The sequence below is a fragment of the Convolutriloba macropyga genome, chromosome 2, assembly GCF_964194025.1.
Source record: "Convolutriloba macropyga chromosome 2, txConMacr16.3, whole genome shotgun sequence".
Classification (NCBI taxonomy): Eukaryota; Metazoa; Xenacoelomorpha; order Acoela; family Convolutidae; genus Convolutriloba; species Convolutriloba macropyga.
In genome coordinates this window covers 35,926,457-35,954,078 of record NC_134469.1, presented here as the reverse complement: position 1 = coordinate 35,954,078, position 27,622 = coordinate 35,926,457, and the positions used below count along the sequence as shown (strand labels likewise).

The window sequence follows — 27,622 nt, the reverse complement described above, 5'->3', positions numbered from 1 at the left end:
ATATGAAGTTCAAGTTTTTCGACTAAAACCAGTTTTTTGTCAGTTGTCGGGTTTTTTCGTCTATTTTGACGCTATATCATCAATTTCTGTCGTATCCCAGTTTTTTCATTTAAAATGTTTCGATCTTACAGTTTTTCTGACGTTTCGCCCTTGAAATCCTCAGTAAATTCACTTTTGGGTTTCCAGAAGCCTCGCTCAATGTGCTTCGGTCATCAGTTTCACTCCTAGCGTTGGTGACCAAAACCACACTTCTCTTTCCTTGTGGAGTCCGGAAATCGGCTGTGAAATGATTCTGGTTCGTTATCACTGTTGGTGGACCAAATGTTCTGCCTCGTTCTCGTATCGAGTAATAAGTTTGAGTATTTCTTGAAAGAAAAAGTATATAAAATTCAAGACTCAATTTGTAAGGCTTTACTATGTATCGGGACATAGACAAACTCACGAAGAAATTTTCATGATCTATTTACGTATAGAAACATGTGTAACAAGCGTATCTCGAACGTACAAGACGATAACATTACTTATGATAACACACAAAAAACCATAAGCTCTCTATACGAGAGAAAACCGCATGTTTTTTACTGCATTAGACAACCAGAAGGTCGTCCGCCAAACGTATCTTTGATCTCTAGTTGAAGGTCGAAAAGAGGTCAAAAATCTATTAAGTTTAACCTAAAAACCATAAACAAAATTTTATGGGGGCAAAAAGTTTTGACTTTGACGGGATTCGAACCAGCGACCTCTGGGGTCTTAACCGCTCGGCGAAATGGGCTATAGAACAATCTGTGCGAACGCACATGTTATTTCCTCTCGCTTGAACGCATTTGCATTGGCAACATATCCGTTTAGTAGATCCTTCTCAAGCGTTTCTTCGTACATTATTTTGAGCTGTGCGTTTTTTGAAAGTTTTTCGTTCAATTGGTAAAGTTGTGTCTCAGCGAGCCATCTGTTGTAGGGCAGTTTTGCTTTTTCCTTCCGGAGGAGACCAACTTGATAGTGTCCGTCAATCAGTTGTGTTGTTTTGTCCAGTATTTTATGGGCTCTTTTATCATTTTTGGACTTTGCATTTTTGGGTGAAGCTATGCCTAAATGTTTCATTTTCATCCAATCTGATACCATTTTGAACATTTGTTCATCCATATTAGGGTGACTATTCAATTGAGTGAACCGTACAGGGTAGGATTCGTCTAGTACCAAGTCTGTTTTTCCTGCACATGTCCAGCCTAGCTGGGTCTCTACTCCCCAAGGAGCATTCCTGGGACCTTTCACTATTTGCTTGCAGTGAATCAGATCTAGATTATCTATTCCAAGAATTAATGAGACAGAGTTATTCCCAATCTCAGGAAAACTGGTATGACTGAGGTGTTCGAGCGATGCAAAGAGTTGGTTCAATTTTTCTGTATCGACAGGGGACATTCAGATTCGGTACAGCAATTACGTCAGTTAGAAGGAATGATTGCTGATCAGACTGCAGTGGCTTATATTAAATTTTTGCAGAAGCCTAGTCAAATTCTTTTGTCATGTGGTATCCACTTATTGGCATTTTTCCAATGACTTTCATGTGAATGTTTAGCTCTGAGGCTGCTGATTTAAGCAATAAGCTCTGACAACTACCATTGTCTAAATAACCATATGTATTTAAGGTCCTCTCACCGTTTTTCAGATGCACAGGAACTACGGCGACTTGACGTCTTCCTTGTAAAAGGACTGCTTTAACATTAGTTTTCTTAGAGCCAGGATTTATATCGAAACTATATCTTGAAGCAGTGTGTGGTGCTTTTTTCCACAATTGTTATTTCGGCAGACGTTTTTTGAGGTGCACTTGTCGACGTGGTGACTTCCAAAACAGTTAAAACCCAACTCAAGTTTTCTTATGTGGTCTCTTCGAATGCTCGGTGGAAGAGATTGAAAAACCATGCATCTATACAAGAATTGACAATTTTTATTGTTGGGGCATGGCTTGATTGCTGTCTGTTTGTTCTCAGAGTGCGAGTAATCACTTGCGTTGCTTCGGAATTGCCTCTGATAACTATTTTCCTTGTCGTTGGTAGCGTTATTATATCCGCTAAAAAAAGTTGGTTTCCCAGGTGTTTTGAAGTTGTTTTGCGTAAGGTGATCTATAGGGCTCAATTCATTACATGCTTTAGAGAAGTCGAGAAGCCACTCAGATAGTGTTTGGAGAGACCGTTGTTGATAGTTTTTCTCCAAAACAAATTTTTTCCACTCGAACAGTACAGGTTTGGGAAGTTTTGCGAGTGCAACATTCAGATTAATTGTTGAATGTAGATCGTGAATGAAGTCTAATTGGGAGAAGGTGTCCACCATTGTTAAAAGGAAAGAAGAGAACTGTGTGTAGCTTTCTGGATGCGCTAGGTTTGGGGCTTTGAAGAGTTTTTCGAGAAACTCGGTTAGAATACGTTTTGGGTTACCAAAAAGCTCTTGGAGGCGATTTAATGATGAAACGTATAGATCACCGTTGCAACCATAACCGTCCACGAGGGCCTCGGCTTCGCCAGTTAATACCGACGGTAAATGAATCTTTTTTTTAGGTGGTGCCACTGGAGCTCGGTCAACAGTAGCTTGAAAAGTGCTGAACCATTTCATTCAACTCTTTTGGTACAGATGTCTGGAAACAAGTGGACATCGATACCGATTCTTCAGAAAACTGTTGCATTTGTGAAACAATAGGTTGCAAAAAACTAATGAAAGTTGTCTGATTGGATGAGTTAAGGTAGTTTTGACAGAGAGATGTGACATTTGTTGATGGATATCCGACTGGAACACTCACGGAATATGTTGAGAAGTGCTGCATGGAGCAATTGAAGATATCAAAAAAGATGAAGACGTTGTGTGGCCATTATAAGTTGAACCACCGGGTGCAGTAAAACTTCAACTAACGGCAAAAGAGCTTCCAGCGGGCGCTGAAGCGGATTTAAATAATTGAGATTTTTCTGTAACGGAGTAGTCGAAAACAAAATTGAGGCGAGGCTGTTATTGTTGATGTGGAATTATATTGTCATCATGGACGATCATTTTCTTGGGGTCTGGTTCTGAAGCAACCGTTTCTTGCTGGTTTCTTGTGTTTACCTCTTTAACTTTAACAGCGTGAAAGTCCTTTTTATGTCTATTTTTAGCCGACTGTAGTCTCCGGACATCCGATCTGGTTCATCAAGTTCAACGAAATTTAGCAATTCAAGAATTATGGGCTCAAGTCTCTGTTGCATTGCTCTTATGTCTTCTGTCGTTTCTTTCAAACTTTCCACATCGTCTGGAGCTTCAATTTCGGAAAGCATGTAGTCAATATGAAGTTTTATGTCATTCTCAATCATTATTTTTGACGTTTCTAATCGCGTCTGTTCATTTGACTTCATTGCTGTTGATTTACCAATGGATTGTTAAGTCAACATTGCTTCATCCGGGGGATCGGATGAATTAGTACTCATTTTGGGCACTGTATTGTTTGAGGTTGACTTCGTCTCAACCATTAATGAGACGTCAGAGTTGTGCAGACCGAGTAGAATCAGAAATGTTTTGGTGGTTACAGTAGTTTTTACCGCCAGAAGCTAATAACACTTATAAAAATCATTGCCTAACAAAGGTTACAATGAACCAATACCTCCGAAATTGCGATACCAACCAAAAACCTACCAAAAGATGGAACCTACCAATACCAACCTAAACCAATACTTACCAAATACCTGAACATACCATTACCTACCAAAGGACAGAAACTATCCTTAGGGCCCACCAGAAAGGGGCGTCGGTTCGGGTAAAACCCTAGAAGAAGCGGAAAGAAGGCAGGGAGTTGGGGAAACGACCAACCAGAAGGGGGTCCTCGGGGTGGGTAAACCCCAGAAGAACTGAGAAGCAGGTGGGGGGTTGGGGAAACGACCAACCATAAGCGGGTCCTCGAGGTTGGTAAAACCCCAGAAGAACCGAAAAGCAATAAACGAAATTAAATATCGATAAAATGTCGAATGTTGCAATCTCTATCTTTGTCTTTTTGTGTCATTTTATGTAGTTACCCCACCATAGTCTGATTGTTATTAAACGAGTCTAATTTCTGATCTTTGGATATTCTGAAACATTGAAAAAAATCATGTTGCACATCGGCTTAAATCATTGGATGATGTATTTTTTTAAACAAAAAAAAAATACATCATCCAATGATTTAATTGGATGAGGGATGTGGAATGTTCTTAGGACAATTTTGATTTAATTGGATGTTGGGATGTGGAATGTTCTTAGGACAATTTTGATTGTGTACTATTAAAGTAAAATTAATTTTGATTCGTTTTGTTTCGCATGTTTTGTTGCTATAAAGGGTCTTGAGAAGTCGACTACTTCCGTCAGGTTTTGAAAATAGTTTTGTTTTTGTTTTGCCGGCTTTTTCCTCGAAATCGATCAAAAGTCAATAACTTGTCCTTGACAGCTCACAATAACACGTACACAATAACATGCACGGACGGATCCAACATCACTTGGCAGATTTTAGCGAGTAAACATACTCGCACTTTTCGCCGTTTTCCACCCTGCGGTTCAAAAGTGTGCCAATATGACCTCCGTAGTTAAATCCTACGTAGTTGACGTCTCGATATTTTTAAAGACCTTAAATGTGTTGGGGTAAATATTGATTTTAATTACACGGCCGAGCAGCCTAGTTAAAATCTAGACAGAATGTTCATTCAATTGGACAGACAGCATTGGATAACATTTCAAGCAATCATATCCAGTCACAACCCAATATGGACAAAGAATGAGAATAATTGTTCTGCAAGTTTGTGCCCATTTATGCAACAAAATTTTATATAAAATTAGAAATACAGAGTGAAAACATCACGTTCATCTTCAATGCCAAGCCCAAATATTTTTGTATGAGCCCTTAAGTGCCTTAACTTGTTGGTTACTTAAATTGTGCAGATTATTGGGTCATATTTAGCCAATTACATAGTTTTTGAACTAGTTAGCTGATGATTGATTGTTTTTTGTAGTTCATAAAGTTGATGGGGGAAGTAAGCCTCATAAACTGTATTTTAATTGTTTTACGATGACTGTTTGAAGACTGTTAGGAAATAAATATAGGAAATAAACTTTCAGGAAATAAATATAGGAGTGGCTATTTGGACATCAATTGTTTGAAAAGTTCTTCAACAAGTTCGATCGCGAAAATTTCAAAAAGAGTATGTTTTTTGTTATCAATTAGATAAAGTCCTAATAGTTCATCTTTTTCGGATAAAAATTGCTCGAATAACTTTTCAGTGGTCACTATTAATTTTTCTAAAATTCCATTTGGTTGTGTTTCCATAGATTAACATACCGAATGGTATCATCGAATTAGCAAAATAATTTTTTTAAAAATATCAAGCATTAGAACTTTCTGAACAGGGAAATCAACATGATCGCGGAAGTCAAGTCCAAACAAATTGCTTTGTAATTCCATCCAGCATTCTCATTCAGTTTTACTTTCTCTTTACAGAAATTTGTAGCTTCAAATTTGTCATAATTGATTATTTTGTTAGTACTGAACCAGTCACCAACTCGTTCAGCGTCCACATGTAGAGGCAATTTTTTTACTACCAGCATCTGTAACAGTGGTATCCTCTGCAAAGGTAAATAATTTTTTTTCATTACAAACTATAGTGAGATCAATAATGCACAAAGTTAGCAAGGAAGGACAGAAAGTGCTTTGTGGTACACTATAAATTAGTTGATTTCCTGCTGTTGTTTCGCATGTTGCACTTGAAAAAGTATGCGACATGCTACATAACTCAAGATCACAAATCGGACTTTTGAATTCAAACTCTCTAATTTTTACTAACAACATAACATGATCTTTCATATCGAAAGCTTTGCTTAAGTCAACAACACCAGATTGCCACGTGGTTTTTTATCAGCAATTTATTTTGGAATACAATTAGTTGTGGTGGAAACGGCTCGCATACATAAAACTGCTGACCTTGGTTCAAACTTACTGCCAGCAAGCAAATTAGTTTTCAACCAAACTTTTCTCAGACACTCCAGCAAGATTTTTTCCCCAAATTTTACTGATTATACTTAGTTAGCTGATAATTATTAATTAACTTGATCACACTTAATACTTGATACGCTCGAGCAAAAAATAAATTATGGCTTTGTAAGTTGACTTTCGGTACTGGAAGCGTTTTTCAATTTCTTCAAGATTTTTCTAATCCCTGATTCAATTTTTTGATGAAAAAATTTCATATCAAAGCGTTTTGAAGTGTCATTAGCTTTAGAGATAATTTTGGACATATTGAAACAAAATTCAAGTCGTCCAGATTGGGAAATTCTATGTTACTGTCTTTTGTTTGAAGAGATTTTAAAGTCCTATAACTTATTTTCCGGTAAAAATGTTTGCCTAGCTTTTGAAAACTGTTGCACTTTTACGGTTTCTCATCAGATTATTTACCTTTATCCGCGTTGTTATTGTAGTTATTTTGGTTTTTTTGTAGGCTCTTTGATCCAATTTTGAAACTATTGGCTTTTCTTCACCGTAGTCTTTTTTGTTTCCATTGATTGAGGTTATTAGTTGTTCTAAATATAAATACCCTTTCAAATAAGTACAAATTAGTATGAACTTTAAAAGATTTTCTCAATCAGTGTACTTAAGTAAATTTCATTAAACCATTTTTCTTATTTTCTTGTTTAGTACAAGAAGCTAATTCAGTGCTCTGTCTGTTTTGATTTGTTTCAAATTTTGCATCACTACGGACTGTTTATGTTAATGCTTGGAAAAGAAAATTAAGCAGTTAATATATAAGAACCGCTTAAGGTCGCCGATAGCGTTTTAGAAAAACAAAAAATTTTACTTTGTGGTCGCTCTTGCAGGCAACAATTTGCGAAATTGAAAATCAAAAAAGACATTAAAATATTTCCGTATTTTTAATTGTTTATCTTTTTTGTCAAACTTATGTTGAAATCCTTAAAATTTAAGATCACTGGTTGCCTGATTTTCAAAAACTGCGGATCTCTTTCCTTCATTGCCTGAATCACGTTGCTTTGCCCTGTATGCATTGTAGCTTGCGTGCTTTTATTTCTATATGCAAGCCAATTATATTCCCAAATTGCTTTGCGCTCCCTTGCTTGTTTTAGATGTTCTTCCAGAAAGTTTCCTGAGTAGGGTAGACGGTTATTTCGACACTGAATATGCTTGGATATTGTTTCCACTACAGGAAAAACCATTTGTTAATTGAGAGCCTTGAGCTCAATCTGAATTGTTGATGATTTTGTGGCCGAGCCTTTGTTTAGTGTCAACTTCCTCCGCTAAATCTTGAAGCCTTTAGACATTGATTTGGGGCTGGCTGATACTGTACAGATACTGTAAAAAGTATGCTGATCCAGCTCTTAGTTGCTTAGTTTCTGTTCGCTTTGGCATTGCTTCACTCGACTTGCCTCGCAGAGACTCTCCAGCTTTGCGTTGATGATCACAAGAGGCCTTCTAAATTTCCCCTCCAGAATTCTCGCAGCAGCACCGTAGAATTGTGCAGAATACCCTTTCTATAGCTTGCTGACTTTGCCTTGCCCGTCAGTGGAGTCTTCAGTTGCATGGTTTTCTCTGCGTCTGATATTGGTCGTTGCTCCACCGTAGCAACGAAGATACTAGACAACTCTGCCCATTCGAGAATTTTCCGTCGAAGATGTTAAACTTCAGTTTTGCTAAGCTACGGCTACCTGAATGAACACTTTTGAATCGTAAACTAGCGCTGGGGAAAAGTACCGGTCTTCAACGCTTGCCGAACGATTGCTTGAACATCAATACCAAGAGTAATGGCTACTTCTTTTCAGCTCAGGGTCTGCTTCGAAGCGAGCTGCTGGTCGATCTGGCGTTAGAAGGTTGCCGATTCTGCCGGCCGGATCTGGGACAGCTTTTGTGGTCCAGTTGAAGGGTGATATGTCTCCAGTACTGATAGATTGAGAACGAAGCTGTGCCTGTTGCAGTTGCAAATTTTTTCAATTTCCATATCAAACTTATTTGTCCGTTTTTTGCGTCTTTGCTTCACCGAAGATATATCCGAAATGTTTTCCGTATCTTGACCGCTTGCGGTTGCTCCGTCTTGCACCGCTTGAGCAACTGGGCTGTCCAATGGGTAATTGCTGATCCTCTAGTTTTCATTCACGGCTTGAATTGACTTCCATTCATTGTTGGTTGCGTGTTTTTGCTAATATATGCAACTCCAAGCCTTTCAGCTTTGCATAGCGTCAATTCTTCAGTTTAAATTTTATGGAATGGGAAAATTGTCAAACACTTAGAAGTTTCGTCAAATTTTCTGAATGAAAAACAGTTTCATTCCTAAACCAATCGTAAATAATCTGATGCAGTTGCTTCAAGTCAACAATAGCTCGTTATAATGTTTTGCTGACCTTGAGAAAAACTTGAGCTAGAGTTTCATTTTCATTTCATGCTTGAAACTCATGGATTGATGATAGCCACTAAGTTAGTTTGTATATTGAAAAAAATGAAGAAATCAATCTGACTTCGATGGAAATTAGCCTTAAATATACCTTATCCTCTTTTAACTTCAGTGCTTGATTTGGATTTGAATTGATTTGCTAATTATTGAAGCGCAGCCGCCACATTGCCAGCACTGTTTTCCATTGCAAAACGTGCTTTCAGTTGGGTAGTACAAGGGCGAGTTTCACTAATGGTCTAATGTATAATCCGTCGTAACATTCAAACTATCGCTGATCGAATCACACCCTCAGAACAATCGACGGTCTCCGAAACTCAACTCGAATTTTCATATTTTCGCTTATCACTGTCTTTGATCAACCAAACGAGAGCGAGATCACCATTTTTGACAATTATTCGAAGTTGGCGGATACTGTTTACAAAATCTGTCCCATATAAGATTAGCATAAGTTTGAGTTTGTCAAAAACAATTCAAGGTTCGTGTAAATTCCCGCGTGGTATATAGGGTAGACAAACGTTCTTGTTGCTAAGCAAAAAATGATCGGGAGTCAATGCCTCCAAGTCATTAAACTCTGAATTGTCTCGAGTGAAAGGTCTTGCGTTCAGGGTCTGATCAATAACACACATCATCGTCGAAAGAACGTATTCGGTGTCTGATCTGTTCCACAACACTACGTACTTTGCTTTCTTGCCAATTCTGATCAAACATTCCCATTCGCTTCAAAGTGAGGTGCTGAGGTTGTGCTGAACATCATTCGGATTCTCCGTTGCTTTAGATGTTGTTCTTTCTTTGTTCCATAATGCAACGTACACTGTAAACTCTCGCTAAGCTCTAACAAAGTTGTCCCTGTTGTCACTGATTATTTTACTTGGTTGCCCTCTTCGTGCCTCAAATCGCATAATTGCTTTGAAGCAACTATGTGTCGAACTTGCGTACCACTTCTAGTTGCAAAACTATTGTTAGACAAGTGAACAGACAACACCATCGCCATAATTAGCCCAGTTTTCACGACGAACGGGCCAAAATAGTTAAATACGTTTGTAAAAGCTGTCGCAGCATCTAACAAGTCTTGGGGTAAATTGGCAACTGCTGGTGTCATCGTTTTCGAGTTGCCCTCTTTGAAGGTAACACAATTGTTCCTGATTGATTGTAAAGCGCTTCGTATGCCTAGGATCCGCATCTTCTGCAGGACAATATTTCCATCATGCTCAGTGCTTTCGTCTTCGTGTTGATTGTCCTTATGCTGGCTTTGCAGAGTAGTTGAACAGCTTGATGTTTCCAAGATGGAAATATTGGATGCTTTACATTGAAGTCTAATTGACTTTTGCCTATCATGCCTTTGGCTCGAATAAGTCCTTCCTCATCAAGAAAGGTTGACAATTGTAGATTTTTGCTGCTTGTGGAGTTTCCTTTCCAGCTTTGAGAGACTGCATCTATTCACCAAATTGTTCTCACTTTTCTTGTTCTTGCATATATGCCATTGTATTTACTATATTGTTCAAATTATTGAATCGTTCCCGCTGAATGGCTGCTTTCTTTTCCTCAGTTTCACTTGATTAGTTTCAAATGTTCTGGCAACTCACTTTTAGTCGCTTCAACCGGACCGACCCAGTAAACAACTCACTGTTCCTGATTTCCTCAATGTTGGTTGCTAATATCTTGTTGTTTACGATGGGAGCTTTGTATGCACTGCAAATCTGCTGTTGAGTTTGATCAAAAACTTCAACTAGTTATCTTAATTTCACGCTCTTTGACTTTTTGTTGTTTGAACCTGACTGTCATGACTGCTGCTTGCAATTGCAGTTGTGTTATTGTTAGATGTCTCATCTGGGCTATTCTGCTTATTCCAATGACAAATTCTTATAAGCTGAGTATTCTTTCGGCTGTGAACGTAGATAGGCCACTGCAACACATCATGTCTTCATATGCGTCTGCAAACACATGAAGCTCAGTCTTATCTCTGGTTGTATTGAAGTCTCTTCTTTCGACGCTGATTTCGGAAATTGGAAATTGTTCTTTCTGCTGCAGAAAACGTCAAGCTTCAACCGGCCACACTTTGTTGTCCATTCTCAGTCCAGATACTTTTGAGCAGTCATCTGCTGTGAACATTGAACGGAGCAAACGATCCGGTTGGTTCAAATAATTAAGATACTAGTGATAAAATCTTCCTCTGTGTGTTTAAACATCTTTTTTGATACCTCTGCAGGCAATCCTTCTGTATTAGGTTCCATTTGTTTCGTTTTGCTGATTAATTTCAAGTCCTCTGGGATGGCGGGGGTAGCTTCATTGTTGTTGCTTATCCCCTCTTTTAGTTCAAAACCATATTGTGAGAAAACAGTTTGCAATTGATTGAAGGCTCCAATTGCTTCTTCTGGATTTCCTTCTGGTTTGATGAAATCGTCCATGCAGAGGTTGTGTTGTATTGTTCTTTTTTGCTGCAAATGGATATTATTCATAGTCTGGTCACAATCGCTTGAAAGCATAATTTGCACAAATGACGCTCAGCTCCTGACAGGTGACGCTGATTCTTGTATATTCGAAGTCTCGTTAGTTCATGGACGCCATAGGCACCTCGAGTAACTTCCATTCTGTCCGGCAACCTGCACTTTTAGAAACATCCAATCGATGTCGGCTGTCAGGGCTATTTTTATTCTATTATCCTTTGCGAAATCTGAAAATCGTTACAATCAACCCTTGCAATAGAGCAGGTCCTGTTAGTAGCTTGTCGTTTAGACATACGTCTATGTAATTTGCAAACACGTCTTGCTATGCCAATTTTCTTATCTGGGTGTAGCACTCGGTGGTGTGGCATGTAGTTTTCTTTGCTGAAGATGCTTTCACTTCGGATTCGCCCAATATCTGTACAAATCCGTTTTCATAACCTTTGTCTATTGACTGTTGATACAAACTCTTCAGTTTCGGGTCCGTTTGAAATCCTGTTTATATGAATAAATCTGACAAGGCTGAGCTGTAGTTGTTCGGGGGTTGACTCATGTTCATTCTTCAAAATTCCCTCTTCGTCCAACTCCGCTGTAAAAATCGCCGTAATCTCTAGCATCTTTTTGGCCGCAGTTCCTTCTTTTAGTGACTGATGACATTGAGTTTGGGTGCACATCCTCTGTGAAAGCGAAATCAAACACATGGTTGTCTTTTTGTGCAGCCATCGGTCTACAGACTTTTCAGCCTAGTTTTGACAGAACGGCAAAAGGTTCACTTCATGTTCTTATCTTATAGACCACTAGACTCTGTACCTCGTAAGCATCCGGGCCCAAAGTGATGCCCAATTCGATCAATTTGAAAGTTGTGTTTTGGGAGGACATTCAAGCTTTGTTTCTGCTTAATGTAGTCGTAGTAAGTAGTTCCCAAAGAGATTGACATATGTACAAACGCTTCTTTGTACATCCGTACTTTTGAATGCAGTTCCCTTATTTTGATGTACACCATTTCTGTCTTCAAATCCTTCATTTCCTGTGTTAAATTTGACATCGGTACCTTTCGCTTGCAACTTCTCTCTAACCCTTTGATCAATGAAAGCAACCGTTGATCCACTATCGAGGAAAGCAATTGTGTTCAGCTTGTTAACACACCTCTGTATTGAGACATAAACTATCTGAGGGAAGCTCGCACTTTCTTTACTCTGGTTGACTGTTGCTGCGCTAACATGGACTGCGTGATTGCCCTAGTTCAATTGGTTTTCTGAAGGTAGCAATCGATTGTGCGTCTTGGTACATCGGTTAATACCACTCGCAATGACTTTACAATCTTCGATTGCATGTCCTTCGCCCAAACATCCGCAACATATACATTGCTTTCACACTGCTGCGTACAAATCATTCACACCCATGTTCTTGACTATAGGGCAGTTCCACTTTGCTTTTGCTTTGTTCCTTTCACATTTGAACTCTTAAGTTAGATGTCTTCCTCCAATAACCGTTTGTCTTTATTCGTGTTTCTTCGGTCTTCTTCCTTTCCTTCTTCCTTGAAAACTCATAGCCCTTCAGGCACGAATGTCATTCCTGATAGCCATATTTAAAACATAATCAGATCGGTGAAGGCTTTGCGTTTATAATTACATGAGGCCTTCCAAATTTCCTCTCCATAACTTTCGAAGCAGCATCATAGAATTGTGCAGAATACCCCATTCTAGAGATGGCTGGCATCGCCTTGCCTTGCTTTTCCTCTCCGTCTGATATTGGTTGTTGATCCACTGTAGCAATGAACATACTAGACCATTCTGGCCGTTCGAGAAGGTTTTCGTTGAAGTTCAGCTTTGCTAGGTTACAGTTACCGGAATGACCCTTGTTGTATCGCAAAACAGTTCTGGGGGAGTTGTACCGATCTTCAACTCATGACAAACGATTGCGTAAACATCAATATTGTGACAAGTGGCTACCCCTATTCAACTCAGGGGTTGCTGTGAAGCAAGCTGTTGGTCGATCTGGCGTCGAGTGTTGGCCGATTTTTCTTTGCCATATAGGTCATGTATTTTTCCAGTAGTTGACGCTCCGTTTCGGGCTCCCTGATTTCACTTTCAAGCTCATTCTTTCCCTACCCGCACGTTTGTTTTGAATTCTATATTGAGTTCTTTGCCCGTTTTCACGTCTCTACTTCGCTGTTTGAGCTACTGGGTTGTCCTTTGGATAGTTTCTCTCACTTTCATTCACAGCTGGAATCAGTTTGCTTTGATCTGCATTCATTGCGGGTTGCGTGCTTTTTGCTTATATATGCAAGCCATTGATAGTCCAAATTCGATTTACATTCGCTTGCTTGTTTTAGATTTTCTTCAAGAATGGTTCCTGCTCAGGATAGAATCTTGTCTCTCCCCTGAAACTGCTCGGGCATTTCTTCCCCTAAAAGACTAACAGTCCGCTGGTAGAGCAAATTAGTTTGTTGGGTCAATCTGAATCGTCGATGATTTTGTAGCCAAGCCTTAGTTTAATTTTAATTTCCTCCACTAAATCATCAAACTTCTTGGGGCATTGGATTTGTGCTGACTGATACTGTACGGTTAGCTGATTAAGCTTGAATTGCTTGGTTGCTGTTCGCTTCGTTGCTTGAATTTCTTATAAGCGGGGTTCGTATTTCTGTTTCTTTATCGGACAGCGCCTTCGATTCGCGTCGCTGGTGTTTCGCTGTTCATCCATTCCATTTTCGTTAATTGGTGCTTTTCGCACTCTCTTCATGAGATTAGACAGCAGTTTGGCTTCCACTCTCTGGGTTGGTGGACTAAAGGTAGCAACTGCTCTCCCAGCGAAGACAAGGAACACTTTACACTACCCAGTTAAATTCAGCGGTTTCAAATCTGTCCGGATAATACGTTTTTGCAGTTAACTTTTGTGAATTTTGTTATCCGCTATACTTTAGTCTACTGTTGCATTACTTGATACTCAATTGGTCCAATTTACTAATCGTTCAGCTTTGCTGAATATCAAATTGCTTCCCTTCAATTAAACAAATATCCAAAATTTCAAGTGACCAATTATTCGCAAATTAGAGGTTTTCATTTACATCTCCTGCAAATTCTAGTAGGCTAATGTTTCACAGGATTCAAACTTGAGCAAACTTGGAAGCGAACAGCACCGTCGTACACGTCATCAAACCCAATAGAGGTTAATTGTATCGGTTAATTGACCTCTGAGAGATATCAAACTTTACCTCTGATTTGATTATTCGGATTAATCTCTATAAAATAATTTTTGTTTCTCGATTGGCCTCAATAACACCATTATCAAACTAAACTAGGTTTCACTAAACCCATTATGAGGAATTATATTGGTGCATTTGCGCAAAGCGTCTCTTATTTAGGAATTTTGTTCCTCAGAAGGACAAATTGGGAATAACAAAGTATAATCCCTTTTCACCAGTCAAAGTTTCAAAGTTAAGTTAAACTGTACAAAAACTCTTCACTGCTTAGAATACTCGAGAAGTTGGTGCATTCATCGTTCAAATTTTTCCTGCCTTATTTACAGTGGTGACTCTTTTTCAACCCAAAAGTTGAATAATTACTCAATCATGAAGCATAACTTGTCAAGTTTGTCAATAGGTTTTCCAACAAATATTGCCTTGAGGTAATACCAATTGTCGACTGCTTTTCAATATTGTTCTTTTTATTTACATCAGTATTCTTTTTATTGATAGAATCAACCCTCATACATCTGAAGTAGTCGAGACTACCTCTTTTCATAAAAACGCTTAGGGCGTTGCGCATATCTTGTCTTTTTATAGGACCCTTCTCATGAGCTCGCATACAAATTTAGTTCTCATATAATTATTAACAGTTTCGCAAAATTATTATTTTGGAATACTGGATCACTTTTCCACAGAAAGTAGTTTCAAAGCCTTGGTTTGCTGAAACACCCAGGTCTAGGTACAGACTTATGAAAAGACAATGTTACTATGAAAATACGATACTCGACTCATTTGAGCTATGAAAAGATTTTAGCTGAACTTTATGCCATTCTGGACTTAAGCTCGGCTCAGATTTTCCGCAAAAGACTTTAGCTGAACCCAAAGTTTTACAAGACTTTGGCTCGACACAATGTTTGAAAAAAAAGTCGAGTTAAAGTCTTTTCATGCGTCGTCCATCGTGCGTCTTTTCATAAGTCTACTTTTTTGCCATTAAAGTTTTGCCATTAAACTTATGAGAAGACGTATGGTGGACCCATGAAAAGACCTTCAATCGACTTTGTTACTTTCTTGGTTATGAAATGGATAATGGTGGACCCATGAAACGACCTTAGCTGGATTTTTTTCGTTATGAAAAGATTTAAGCTCGACCCATGAAAAGATATTAGCTCGCCTTTAAGATATTAGCTCGACCCATGAAAAAATATTAGCTCGTCTTTTCAATTTAGCTGGACTTTAGGCCATTCTGGACTTAAGCTCGGCTCAGATTTTTCGCAAAAGATTTTAGCCGGACCCAAAGGACTGGCTCGACATGTTTGCAAGTAAAGTTCGCAAACGATTTTAGCCGGACTGGCTTGACATGTTTGCAAGTAAAGTCGATTTAAAGTCTTCGTGCGTCCATCATTCATATTTTCATAAGTCTTCTTTTTTGCCATTAAATTTTTTCGTGCCGTATTGCATAAAAAGTAGTCACCAAGTATGCTCCTTCATTTTTACAATTCAGAATAATCACAAATCCTTCAAAAACCTGCACTATTTTTTGAAAAAGAGAGTTCATAATTTTTGGAAGGGAAAATAAACATAAAAACGCGGAAAGTTTGACATGTCTAATGGGACTAGACCAATACACTTAAGCTAGCAGGTTTCATTGAATCAAGTAAAGTGGTAATATACTCGAGCTGCCATAACTCGAGCTGCCATAAGTTGGACTGCTCTGGTGCAAAGCTATTTAATCTTGCTCCGGCTCTGCTTCTGTATGTACAGAACAAGATAAAAATAATAAATTGACTTATGAAAAGACTAGTGGTGGACCCATGAAGACCTTTAATCGACTTTGTTACTTTGTTGGTTATGAAATGGATAATGTTGGACCCATGAAAAGACCTTAGCTGGACTTACTTGGTTATGAACAGATTTAAGCTCGACCCATGAAAAGATATTAGCTCGACTTTAACTAGGAAGCTTGACCGTGTAATTATAGTCAATATTGCCCCCCCACACTAGACGAGCTTAAGTCTTTTCATATGTCGAGGCCTAGGCCTGGGCAAGCATTTGCTAAGTAGTAAAAACTGGCCGATGAATTTTTGACCCATCCAGTTTTCAATTCAAAACGTTCTTGCAGAAATTTTTGCAAAGATGTCGGTAATGCTCTACTAAACAGCGGAAAAAACTGATGCATATTTTAAAAATTAGTTCTCTGTCAAAAATGATGACCAAAAAAAATCGGATGACTGCCGGTCCAGAAAAGTAGAGGAATTGCATACCAATTGTTTTCAAAACTACCGAAATGAAAATTTGCTGTAGAAAATCCAAAAACCACAAATGCGCATTGTTTCACCTTGGGAACGGTTATTATTACTATTTGAAAAGCGGTTATAGTTATTTTAAAAGCTGCGGACAGAGGTTGAATAATTCTGGCAAAATATATAAGGTTAGCAGCATTTTCTAATATTGTATTCATTTGCCACCGTCAAATTGATAACATTTCATCGATGCTTGTTTTCGAGATTTTTCATTCAAATTATTTTCGGGCTTATATTATTTTAGCAAGCTGCGAAAGCCGTTAGCAATGCCTTGGTGTACTATTTCAGGATAATATACTCTCAGAAAAAACCTGGTCATTCTGTTTCGAGGTTTTTGAAGGAAATTGAGTTACAAACGAGTAGTGGATAATTACAAAATCCGGAAAAATTTTGACCAAAAGTTGTGATGTATTTAGAACTGCTCCATCATTTTCTGTGAGGCTTTCCGCAATGACCAGGAATGGAAGATGTTTGAACATGTACAGATACAAGAGGCCATCGGAGCACTCAGTGAAACCAAGGTTAGCCTATAATAATTAAACAACACACCCATATCAACAACCACTCACAAATTGACCACCCGCCCAAAAGCACGCAGACACGCACGCACGCACGCACGCACTTCTTATATATGAAACCGTGAGAGGTATCAGAAATATGATTCACCAGAATATCTATGGAGGTGTCGTCTTCAGAAGTTCTGCTGGGCTCAACAGTGAGGAGACTTTGTCGCCCAGAAGATCGATCAAATAAAACAAATCAAAGGTTTTGAATCCGTGAAGCAAGCGTAACTTTATTACTCAGCTATTTCCCCTCTTCCACAGTTGTACGCTGTTCAAAATTACATTCTCTTAATATAGTTAGTTCTTAATGAGGCTCGCATTATCAATTATTCTCAGATAAATAAAACAAGTAAGAAAATTACTTGCACTTCAATAGAAAAAAAATCCCGAGACAATTTAGAATAGTAATTAAGATAAACATAGCTTGCAGATTGTCATAAAATAGCCGCAATAGCTTCCTAGATCTGCAGTCTAAAAAAAGAACAAAAATTTCGTCTCTTCATTGCAGACTGGTATGTTATATTTGGTTTAAAATCTGTACAAGTTTTGGCTGCCTCTATTAGCTGCTCTCAAATAACATTCATTTAGAGTGGCACACACCCATTTGACCTTATCTCTTTGAATTAATGTAAACAAAAGTCAATTTCAAAGTGAGGAAGTCATTTTGGAGAGTGAGGTAAGTCAAGCGTGACCAAAAATTTAATCACGCGAACGAACAAAAAGACTCGCTCCACTAAGAGTGAAAAACGACGTCACGCACTCACTTCAGTTGAAATTGCATGAACGAATGAAGAAAAAGAAGATTTGAAGTGGTTGTGACGTCATATGGTTGTAACAAAAATCTTGACGAGGAAATAAAAAACCAAGAGAAGTCTAATAATAGCCCCAGCTATCGCTGTGCGGCTATTATTAATGGCAGATTTTCCGTGGTTGAGTTCTCAAATGATCTTAACACAAATGATCACAGTATCCTTATTGTCTTTGCACTTGCAACTTTCCTAGTTTAATCCCACCAAACTAAGTTCTCCAGCCTCTCCGTTAATCAAATTCTCATGTTGATTCGCAAGGAACCTCTTTCCAATCAATCTCTCTCTCTCAAGAAACTTCCGAAAAACTCCTATATTTCTGTCTCTTTACTTGTGTTGCCTCCATTTATACTCAAACAATAAGTTCTTATCTTAAGCAAACAAACCTCAATCTCGTTTCATCTGCACTTATTGCACATGTGATTTCCATTACTGTGTGCTTAGTAAACATTGAACATTGCTTTGAAAAGTTCTTATCGCTCGATTTTCGCTCTCAAATTTTATTAGCTGCGCACATTGCAGATAAACCAACTCCGCTTTATCTGCGCACATTGCACATGTAATTTCTATTGCTGTGTTCTTAGTAAACCTTAAACGTTGCTTTGAAAAAGCTCTTATCGGTCCATTTCCTCTCTCAAATTTAAATAGCTGCAATCAATCTTATTCAAAAACCATGTGTTGAATCGTTAACTACATTTAACTCTAAACTAGAGATTTTAGCCGGACTGGCTCGACATGTTTGCAAGTGAAGTCGTTTTAAAGTCTTTGTGCGTCCATCATGCATATTTTCATAAGTCTACTTTTTTGCCATTCAAATTTTTCGTGCTGTATTGCATATAACGTAGTCACCAAGTATGCTCCTTCATTTTTACGATTCAGAATAATCACAAATCCTTCAAAAACCTGCACTATTTTTTGAAAAAGATAGTTCATAACTTTTGGAAGGGAAAACAAACCTAAAAACGCGGAAAGTTTGACATGTCTAATGGGACTAGGACCAATACACTTAAGCTAGCAGGTTTCATTGAATCAAGTAGAGTGGTAATATACTCGAGCTGCAATAATTCGAGCTGCCATAATTTGGACTGCTCTGGTGCAAAGCTATTTAGTCTTGCTCCGACTCTGCTTCTTTATGTACAGAACAAGATGAAAATAATAAATTGACTTATGAAAAGACTAATGGTGGACCCATGAAAAGACTTTTAATCGACTTTGTTACTTTGTTGGTTATTAAATGGATAATGTTGGACCCATGAAAAGACCTTAGCTGGACTTACTTGGTTATGAAAAGATTTAAGCTCGACCCATGAAAAGATATTAGCTCGACTTTAACTAGGAAGTTTGACCGTGTAATTATAGTCAATATAGCCCCCCCACACTAGACGAGCTTAAGTCTTTTCATATGTCGAGGCCTAGGCCTGGGCAAGCATTTGCTAAGTAGTAAAAACTGGCCAATGAATTTTTGACCCATCCAGTTTTCAATTCAAAACTTTCTTGCAGAAATTTTTGCAAATATGTCGGTAATGCTCTACTAAACAGCAGAAAAAACTGATGGATATTTTTAAAATTAGCTCTCTGTCAAAAATGATGATCAAAAAATTTCGGATGACTGCCGGTCCAGAAAAGTAGAAGAATTGCATACCAATTGTTTTCAAAACTACCGAAATGAAAATTTGCTGTAGAAAATCCAAAAACCACAAATGCGCATTGTTTCACCTTGGGAACGGTTATTATCAGTATTTGAAAAGCGGTTATAGCTATTTTAAAAGCTGCTGACAGAGGTTGAATAATTCTGGCAAAATATATAAGGTTAGCAGCATTTTCTAATATTGTATTTATTTGCCACCGTCAAATTGATAACATTCCATCGATGCTTGTTTTCGAGATTTTTCATTCAAATTTTTATTCTAATTTTTTCGGGCTTATATTATTTTAGCAAGCTGCGCAAGCCGTTAGCAGTGCCTTGGTGTACTATTTCAGGATAATATACTCTCAGAAAAAAACCTGGTATTCTGTTTCGAGGTTTTTGAAGGAAATTGAGTTACAAACGAGTAGTTGATAATTACAAAATCCGGAAAAATTTTGGCCAAAAAGTTGTGATGTATTTAGAACTGCTCCATCATTTTCTGTGAGGCTTTCCTTAAGGACCAGGAATGGAAGATGTTTGAACATGTACAGATACAGGAGGCCATCGGAGCACTCAGTGAAACCAAGGTTAGCCTAAAATAATTAAACAACACACCCATATCAACAACCACTCACAAATTCACCACCCGCCCAAACGCACGCAGACACGCACGCACGCACGCACGCACTTCTTATATATGAAACCGTGAGAAGTATCAGAAATATGATTCACCAGAATATCTATGGAGGTGTCGTCTTCAGAAGTTCTGCGAGGCTCAACAGTGAGGGGACTTTGTCGCCCAGAAGATCGATCAAATAAAACAAATCAAAGGTTTTGAATCCGTGAAGCGAGCGTAACTTTATTACTCAGCTATTTTTCCTCTTCCACAGTTGTACGCTGTTCAAAATTACATTCTCTTAATATAGTTAGTTCTTAATGAGGCTCGCATTATCAATTTTTCTCAGATAAATAAAACAAGTAAGAAAATTACTTGCACTTCAATAGAAAAAAAATCCCGAGACAATTGAGATTAGTAATTAAGATAAACATAGCTTGCAGATTGTCACAAAATAGCCGCAATAGCTTCCTAGATCTGCAGTCTAAAAAAAGAACAAAAAATTCGTCTTTTCATTGAAGACTGGTATGTTATATATGGTTTAAAATCTGCACAATTTTTGGCTGCCTCTATTAGCTGCTCTCAAATACATTCATTTAGAGTGGCACACACCCATTTGACCTTATCTCTTTGAATTAATGTAAACAAAAGTCAATTTCAAAGTGAGGAAGTCATTTTGGAGAGTGAGGTAAGTCAAGCGTGACCAAAAAATTAATCACGCGAACGAACAAAAAGACTCGCTCCACTAAGAGTGAAACACGACGTCACGCACTCACTTCAGTTGAAATTGCATGAACGAATGAACAAAAAGAAGATTTGAAGTGGTTGTGACGTCATATGGTTGTAACAAAAATCTTGACGAGGAAATAAAAAACCAAGAGAAGTCGAATAATAGCCCCAGCTATCGCTGTGCGGCTATTATTAATGGCAAATTTTCCGTGGTTGATTTCTCAAATGATCTTAACACAAATGCTCACAGTATCGTTATTGTCGTTGAACTTGCAACTTTCCTAGTTTAATCCCACCAAACTAAGTTCTCCAGCCTCTCCGTTAATCAAATTCTCATGTTGATTCGCAAGGAACCTCTTTCCAACCAATCTCTCTCTCTCAAGAAACTTCCGAAAAACTCCTATATTTCTGTCTTTTTACTTGTGTCGCCTCCATTTATACTCAACCAATAAGTTCTTATCTTAAGCAAACAAACCTTAATCTCGTTTCATCTGCTCTTATTACACCTGTGATTTCCATTACTGTGTGCTTAGTAAACATTGAAAATTGCTTTGAAAAGCTCTTATCGCTCGATTTTCGCTCTCAAATTTAACTAGCTGCGCACATTGCAGATAAACCAACTCCGATTTATCTGCGCACATTGCACATGTAATTTCTATTACTGTGTGCTCAGTAAACCTTAAACGTTGCTTTGAAAAAGCTCTTACCGGTCCATTTCCGCTCTCAAATTTAAATAGCTGCAATCAATCTCATTCAAAAACCATGTGTTGAATCTTTAACTACATTTAACTCTAAACTATGTGTGTTCAGCGGTTGATCAAAATTTGAAAACGTCATACGTAACTTTAGGGTGCCAACTATTTGCATGCCCAAAATTTTTGTCATAGCATTATTCGTTGCAAGTTGTTTTCATTTTAATTTTTTTAAAAAGAAATGTGGGTACCGAAACCCGGAAAACCCGAGTTGTTCAAATTTGACCGTAGTGGGTATTTTTTGTCAGTAACTGTCTCAGATTATCATATTACCATTTCAAAGTCATTCGGCCGCTCAAAAAGGCCAATTTCCAGATTTCGGCACTCGGCCATTCCGATGCACCGAATTACAGTTGCACCCGGCGTGCGGTAGTTTCGTGGGGGTTGGTCGCGACCAATCTGACTTCAAATTTGGATTTCTCGTACCCAAATTAGTCTATCCCCAATTTTCAGGCCAATCCGACCTCAACTTTTCGAGAAACTATCTTTTAAATATCAGGTGCTAATAACTCTTATTTGAAAAAAAAAAACAATTTTATCTGCATTAAACAGCCCAAAAAACAGTTTAACCTTTTTTTCTTGGTACGAGAACCAATAACACAGCTTATTCGTTTTGAGCCTAATTTTGCCCTTATTTGTGATTCAGGTGATCATTTTCTGTCTCAAAACTTAAATCATACAAATCACGTTACTTCCACTGTTAATCAGTCGGGGTGGATGATCGGATTGGCCGGAACTCAATGCCAGCTTGGAAGGATTTTTGGTTTTACAAGCCATTAAAATTTGGTCATCGTCCGCTTAATATAACTATCTAAGGGGGTGCAAGGATGATCGGCTTGATGATATTTTCATAAAACTACTAGATCAGTGGTAAAACTAATCTCTGTTAAAACTTATGCTACACTGATGTTCACGCCAATTCTTCCAATTTTCGTATCATGGTAAACGCTTGACCAATTGAAAACGAAACCTAATCAAAAAATTGGTAACTCAAATTGCAAATGTAAGTCAAACCTCAGCGTACTCCCTGCAGTATAACCGATGAAAAATATCGCATGCTCTCAAAAGAATCAGAAATTAATTCAAAAAAAGTTACAAAGAAACGAAGCCAACCCAGGAGCGTCAGTGTTGTCTTATGAATTTCTGCTAGGCTCAACAGTGAGGGGATTTTGTCGGCCAGAAAGTCGAACAAGTAAAACAAACCAAAAATTTTTAATCGCTGTAGCAAGCGTTAATTTGATACTCATCTATTTCCCCTCTTCCACTCTTGTACGCCGTTCAAAATTAGATCGTCTTAAAATGGTTAGCTCTTAATGAGGCTCGTAATATCAATTATTCTGAATTAAATAACAGATGTAAGAAATTTACTTGCTTTTCAATAGAAAAAAAATCTCAAGACAATTTATAATATTAATCAATATAACATCGGAAGGTTATCGGAGGTTCACTTCCCAAATGAACCTAACAGAAATGCTCAAAGTATCGCAATTGTTTTTGCACTTGCAATTTTACAAGTTTAATCTCACTAAACTAAGTTCTCGAGCTTCTCTGAGATTCAAATTCTCAAGATGATTCGCAAAGAAACTCTTTCCCACACAATCTCTCTCTTTCTCTTGAAACTCTCGAAAACTTCTTCCTGGATGTGTGTCTCTTTACTTGTGTCTCTGCAATTTATACTCAACCAAAACTCTCTTATCGTAAGCATACAAACATTAATCTCTTAAGTAAACTTTGCAGCTTATAATTGAAATCTGTCTCATTCCGTAGGTGGGCTTTGTTTGCTATGCAAACGAACCAATATCAAATTACGCACTGTCAATCAACTGTTGCCAACAATAGTTCAATTTCCGTCTTATCTTAAGAAAACCACCTTTGGACTCGTATGTAAACAAACCAACTCCGCTTTATCTGCGCACAATGCACTGTTATTTCTGTTACTGTGTGCTTAGTAAACCTTGAACGTTGCTTTGAAAAGCTCTTATCGGTCCATTTCCGCTCTCAAATTTAACTAGCTACAATCAATCTCATTCAAAAACCATGTGTTGAATCAAAAACTAAACTCAACCCTAAACTATGAGCAATTGCTATTCTGAACTTTCAAACCATTTCATGCAATTCTCTGTACTTATACATGCCCAAAAATCCTAAAATTTTACCTCTAGGGGACAATCAAGGGTCAATAATCCTGGATGAGGGGTAAAGTTGATAAAGATAACCATTGTCACAGAAAGTCTATACACTTTTGTTGCGCCAACTCACAAATTTTCTTAACCTATTTCCCATTATGACACGAGCGGTGGACGCGCACATGTCTCGTTAGTGTTCCATGGGGCATGAAAATGAAAAAGGTGACATTTCGTGTTCTAGGGGTCAAAATCATTTCCGGTTAAAAATATTTTGAAATAACTAGGGATACCAACTAGTTGCATGCCAAAAATTATGGTCCTAGCATTATTCGTTGCGAGTCGTTTGCGTTTTGGAATTTTCAAGGAGTCGTGAGTGTCGAAGTCATAAAATCCGATTTCTTCAAAATTGACTGGGTGTGTATTTTTTGTCACTAACTGTCTCAGGTTATCAAATATTACCATTTCCAAGTCATCCGGCTGCTCAATAACTCCTAATTTCCGGTTTTCAGCACTCGGGACATCCCGAAGCACTTACTTCCTGTCGCACCCGTAATATTAAAATTGCACCAATAGAAAGCACTCGGAAAATTACACTAACACTCCACAAGTCATAAGTATATTACCAATACTCCACAAGCAATTCAAACTTTACGTCCCACAGAACGGGCGTGCGGTAGTTCCGTGGGGGATGGTTGGTGTTAAATTTGACTTCAAATCGCGAATTCTACCCAAATTAGTCTATCCCTCAATTTGGAGGTCAATCCGTCTTCAACTTTTCGAGAAACTATTATTTACATATGAGGTGCTAATAACCCTAATTTGAAAAATACCCCAATTTTATCTGCAGTAAACAGCCCAAAAACCAGTTTAACCCTTTGTCATGGTACAATAATCAATAACGCAGCATACTTATTCGTTTTGAGCCTAATTTCGCCCATATTTTTAATTCAGCTGATCATTTTCTATCTCAAAACTTAAAACATTCAAATCACGTTACTTCCACTGTTAATCAGTCGGGGGTGGATTATCGGATTGGCCGGGACTCAATGCCAGCTTGGGAGGATTTTTGGTTTTACAAGCCATTAAAATTTGGTCAACGTCCGCTCAATATAACTACCTGAAGGGGGTGCGGGGATGATCGGCTTGGTGGTATTTTCATAATACTAGATCAGTTTATCTCTGGTAAAACTTAATTTCTTCACTTCAAAATGAAATTCTCTTCAAAATATCCAGTTCATTTCAAAATTTAGGTGCAATATAAGCAGTGGATTTCTAAAAATAAACCATTCGTTTCAACTTTGGCCTGATGCATAAATACAACTTTGCTAAGTAACCGAAATATTTGAACAGCTCAATACGCTTCTTTCAGTAAAATCTTTCTTTAATATACATCACTCAGTTCCCTTCTCCGGCGCTTTTGAAACAATAGCCTTTAGTGCAGAAAATTAAACTGTAATACCTAACTTATATTAAATTGAAGAAATCTCTAAATTTACTTCGCTAGATGCACTTATGCTAATTATAACAAGAAAGTATGCGTTCTACACTCCTCCTTCCTAAAACATTTTTCTCCCCAATAATTGCAAGCCTTTATGACCTGATTACTGAACTTCTGAATACACTCAGTATAGCTTAGAGGAATGCTTATATCTCTAATCTTAAAAGGCGTTTCGTGAAAAATAATGACAAAATTGAATAAATTTACTCGAAATTCCATTGGCCATGTAATGGGCTTAAAAATTATGTATGAAACTGCGGTAAGAAACTAAAAATAGCAGTGACCATAAGCTAGTAGTAATTCCTGGTTCCTAAATTTTAGCATGCAGTTTTTTTTAGCAATGACAGTGGTTTGTTTTAGAAGGCGTCGCTTGTCTCTGAGAGATCAATGAATTACCCAACACCAACTATCAAAGCAGTGCTGCACGTGGGGCGAAAGCAGGGCTACTTTTTCTGGAATGTCTACCTCATTCTCACTTTCATAACTCTCCTCTCTTTCTGCGGATTCGCAATTCCAAACGACCTTCCCAACTTCAGAATTGGGACAACTTTGACTCTGTTACTTACCTCTGTGACCTTCAAACTTACCATTTCAGGGCACTTACCAACTATCTCCTATCTCACTTTTCTTGACAAGTACAGCTTCATGACCATCTCGTTTCTCAGCCTGTTAACCATTGTGTTCGCCTTCCTCGCTTTCTTGTTAGACTCCACCTGGCAGCCTTACTGCGCACTTGCCGACCAAATCAGTTTCACAGTTCTCTTCTTGTCTGTGATAGCGTTCCATGTTTATTACTACAAAGCTATCAGTCGAGTGAAGCAGGAAAAATCGTGTGAGATGGATCACCTGGACGCAGTCTATCAACTCAACCTGTCTAAGAATTTGACAAACAAAGACGTCCAAGTTCTCACAATGAAGAACCTCTTATCCAGCAGAACTAGTCTGGCCAGTAACTACCACTGCGGGTTCTCCCCCACTGCCTTCAACCCAGAAGCAGCTAACAAGTCCAAGAACGATGGGAAAAACTCGAAGGGACGTCTCTCAAGACAAAACTCAGATTATCGCCAATCGTTTGTTTAATTTTAAAAACATACAGCAATGAGTTGAAGTTACAGATGCAAAGTAAAGAGTTAAGTTTTAAAAACAAATCAATACGTTTCACTGGAGAAACCATAGTAGTAGTGAAAAGACCAAAAAATATAACAAATACAGTCAAAGATAAAAACACAAAAACAATTAGCTAAGAACTAAAACCAATAACCATTTTCATTTAAACCTCATAAGAAAGCCGACAACATTTGGCATCATGATACTGACTGACAAGAAAACAAACAAATACGAGAAACGGTATATTTGGAGAACAACTGGCGTTAAATTAATAAAAACTATTAGCTACCCATTAAAGTTAACCTAGAAGAGCAAGTGTACACTATTAGAACATATCTATGAAAATTTGTGGCATTCGAGGACAAATAAGTCAAACTGCTGCACGTAAAAAAACATAACCAATTAAGGTCGCGCAAATTGCTCTCAAACAGTTTAGTTGAATTGCATACTTAAAGTATAGTAAGCAGAGAGGCTTATTGCAAGACCCCTTATTGCCCTCCGGGTGCTACATGCTTATCCCATTTTTGAAGACAAAAAGTCAATTGGTTCAGACAGAAAATCAGTCGAGCGAAATATCGCATACAAAAGACCAGAGGACTAATGCAACTGCCAGCTTCGTTTGAGAGCAATTAAAATCTCGAGAACCAAAAATTTGTTCTAACATCAATTTCTCACTTCTCTTATAGATCAGTTTGAAACAATTTCACGCCCTTAAACTACACGCTTCTGCACTCCCTTTAATACCTCAGATTGACCAAAATAAAAATGCGTGAACAGATCTGCAAAAGACAGCTCACCAATACAAACCAAATCCTTCGTTTTAAAAACATACCAAGCAGGTTAGGTTCCCAAAAAGAAAGATGCATTTATTCCCATAGCCCCGATGCGGGTTGAATCAAACAAGAAATCAAAAAATATATTTTTGTAAAAAATATTTTAAAAGTGTGACCTTCTTTATTTTCATTTTGTAACAGATAAACTGAATAAGCATTAAAGATGGTAACTGACTAATAACAACGATGGGCAAGTAGCGGACAACTTAATTTGGGCTGTAAGTGTTTAAATTGTTTGATTTTGATTTCGATTTATCGATACTTACTCTGTAGATTCCAGATTGTTTTGCTGAGCAACTGCAGCTTTCGGGCAGAATGCAACAAGACTGAAACTAGCGTAGAAAACTGAAAAAAAATTGAGAAAAGGATTCAACAGAGCATTACTAAAACAAACAAAAAAATAATCAAATCCATTTTTCAAAGGAAACGAGCGTCATCAAAGTCATTAAAATCAATATCAGCATATTAAAAAGAAAACTTTGCAAGAAATCTAGCCTCAATAGAAAGCAAATGAGACCAGTTAAAACTGATATTAATTTTATAGACCAAATAGTTTAATAAACACGGTTAAAATGAAAATTTCTGTTCTATGAAAACAAAAAATAAAT

At 37.8% G+C, this 27,622-nt stretch overlaps 1 protein-coding gene across 3 annotated transcripts; it reads left to right on the top strand.

The window, feature by feature from the left end:
* Positions 1-16,788: 16,788 nt before the first annotated feature.
* LOC142335249 (uncharacterized) lies at positions 16,789-26,209 on the top strand. 3 transcript variants are annotated; one of them, XM_075383668.1, is made up of 3 exons: positions 16,789-16,878; positions 19,836-19,940; positions 25,435-26,209. In XM_075383668.1, exons 1-3 carry the CDS (start codon positions 16,825-16,827, stop codon positions 26,152-26,154), a joined length of 879 nt encoding a protein of 292 aa, XP_075239783.1. In that variant the 5' UTR covers positions 16,789-16,824; the 3' UTR covers positions 26,155-26,209. The 3 variants fall into 3 exon arrangements, with proteins under 3 accessions (XP_075239783.1, XP_075239785.1, XP_075239784.1); XM_075383670.1 differs by lacking the exon at positions 19,836-19,940 and having other exon boundaries at positions 25,438-26,209; XM_075383669.1 differs by lacking the exon at positions 19,836-19,940.
* Positions 26,210-27,622: the final 1,413 nt, after the last annotated feature.

What these genes read in the sequence shown, in the direction of transcription:
- LOC142335249 (XM_075383668.1), top strand. Translation starts at nt 16,825, where the DNA reads ATGTTTGAACATGTACAGATACAAGAGGCCATCGGAGCACTCAGTGAA. An exon ending in GAGCACTCAGTGAAACCAAG is followed by an intron (nt 16,879 to 19,835) that starts GTTAGCCTATAA and finishes TGATGTATTTAG; the next exon opens with AACTGCTCCATCATTTTCTG. An exon ending in GAGCACTCAGTGAAACCAAG is followed by an intron (nt 19,941 to 25,434) that starts GTTAGCCTAAAA and finishes GGTTTGTTTTAG; the next exon opens with AAGGCGTCGCTTGTCTCTGA.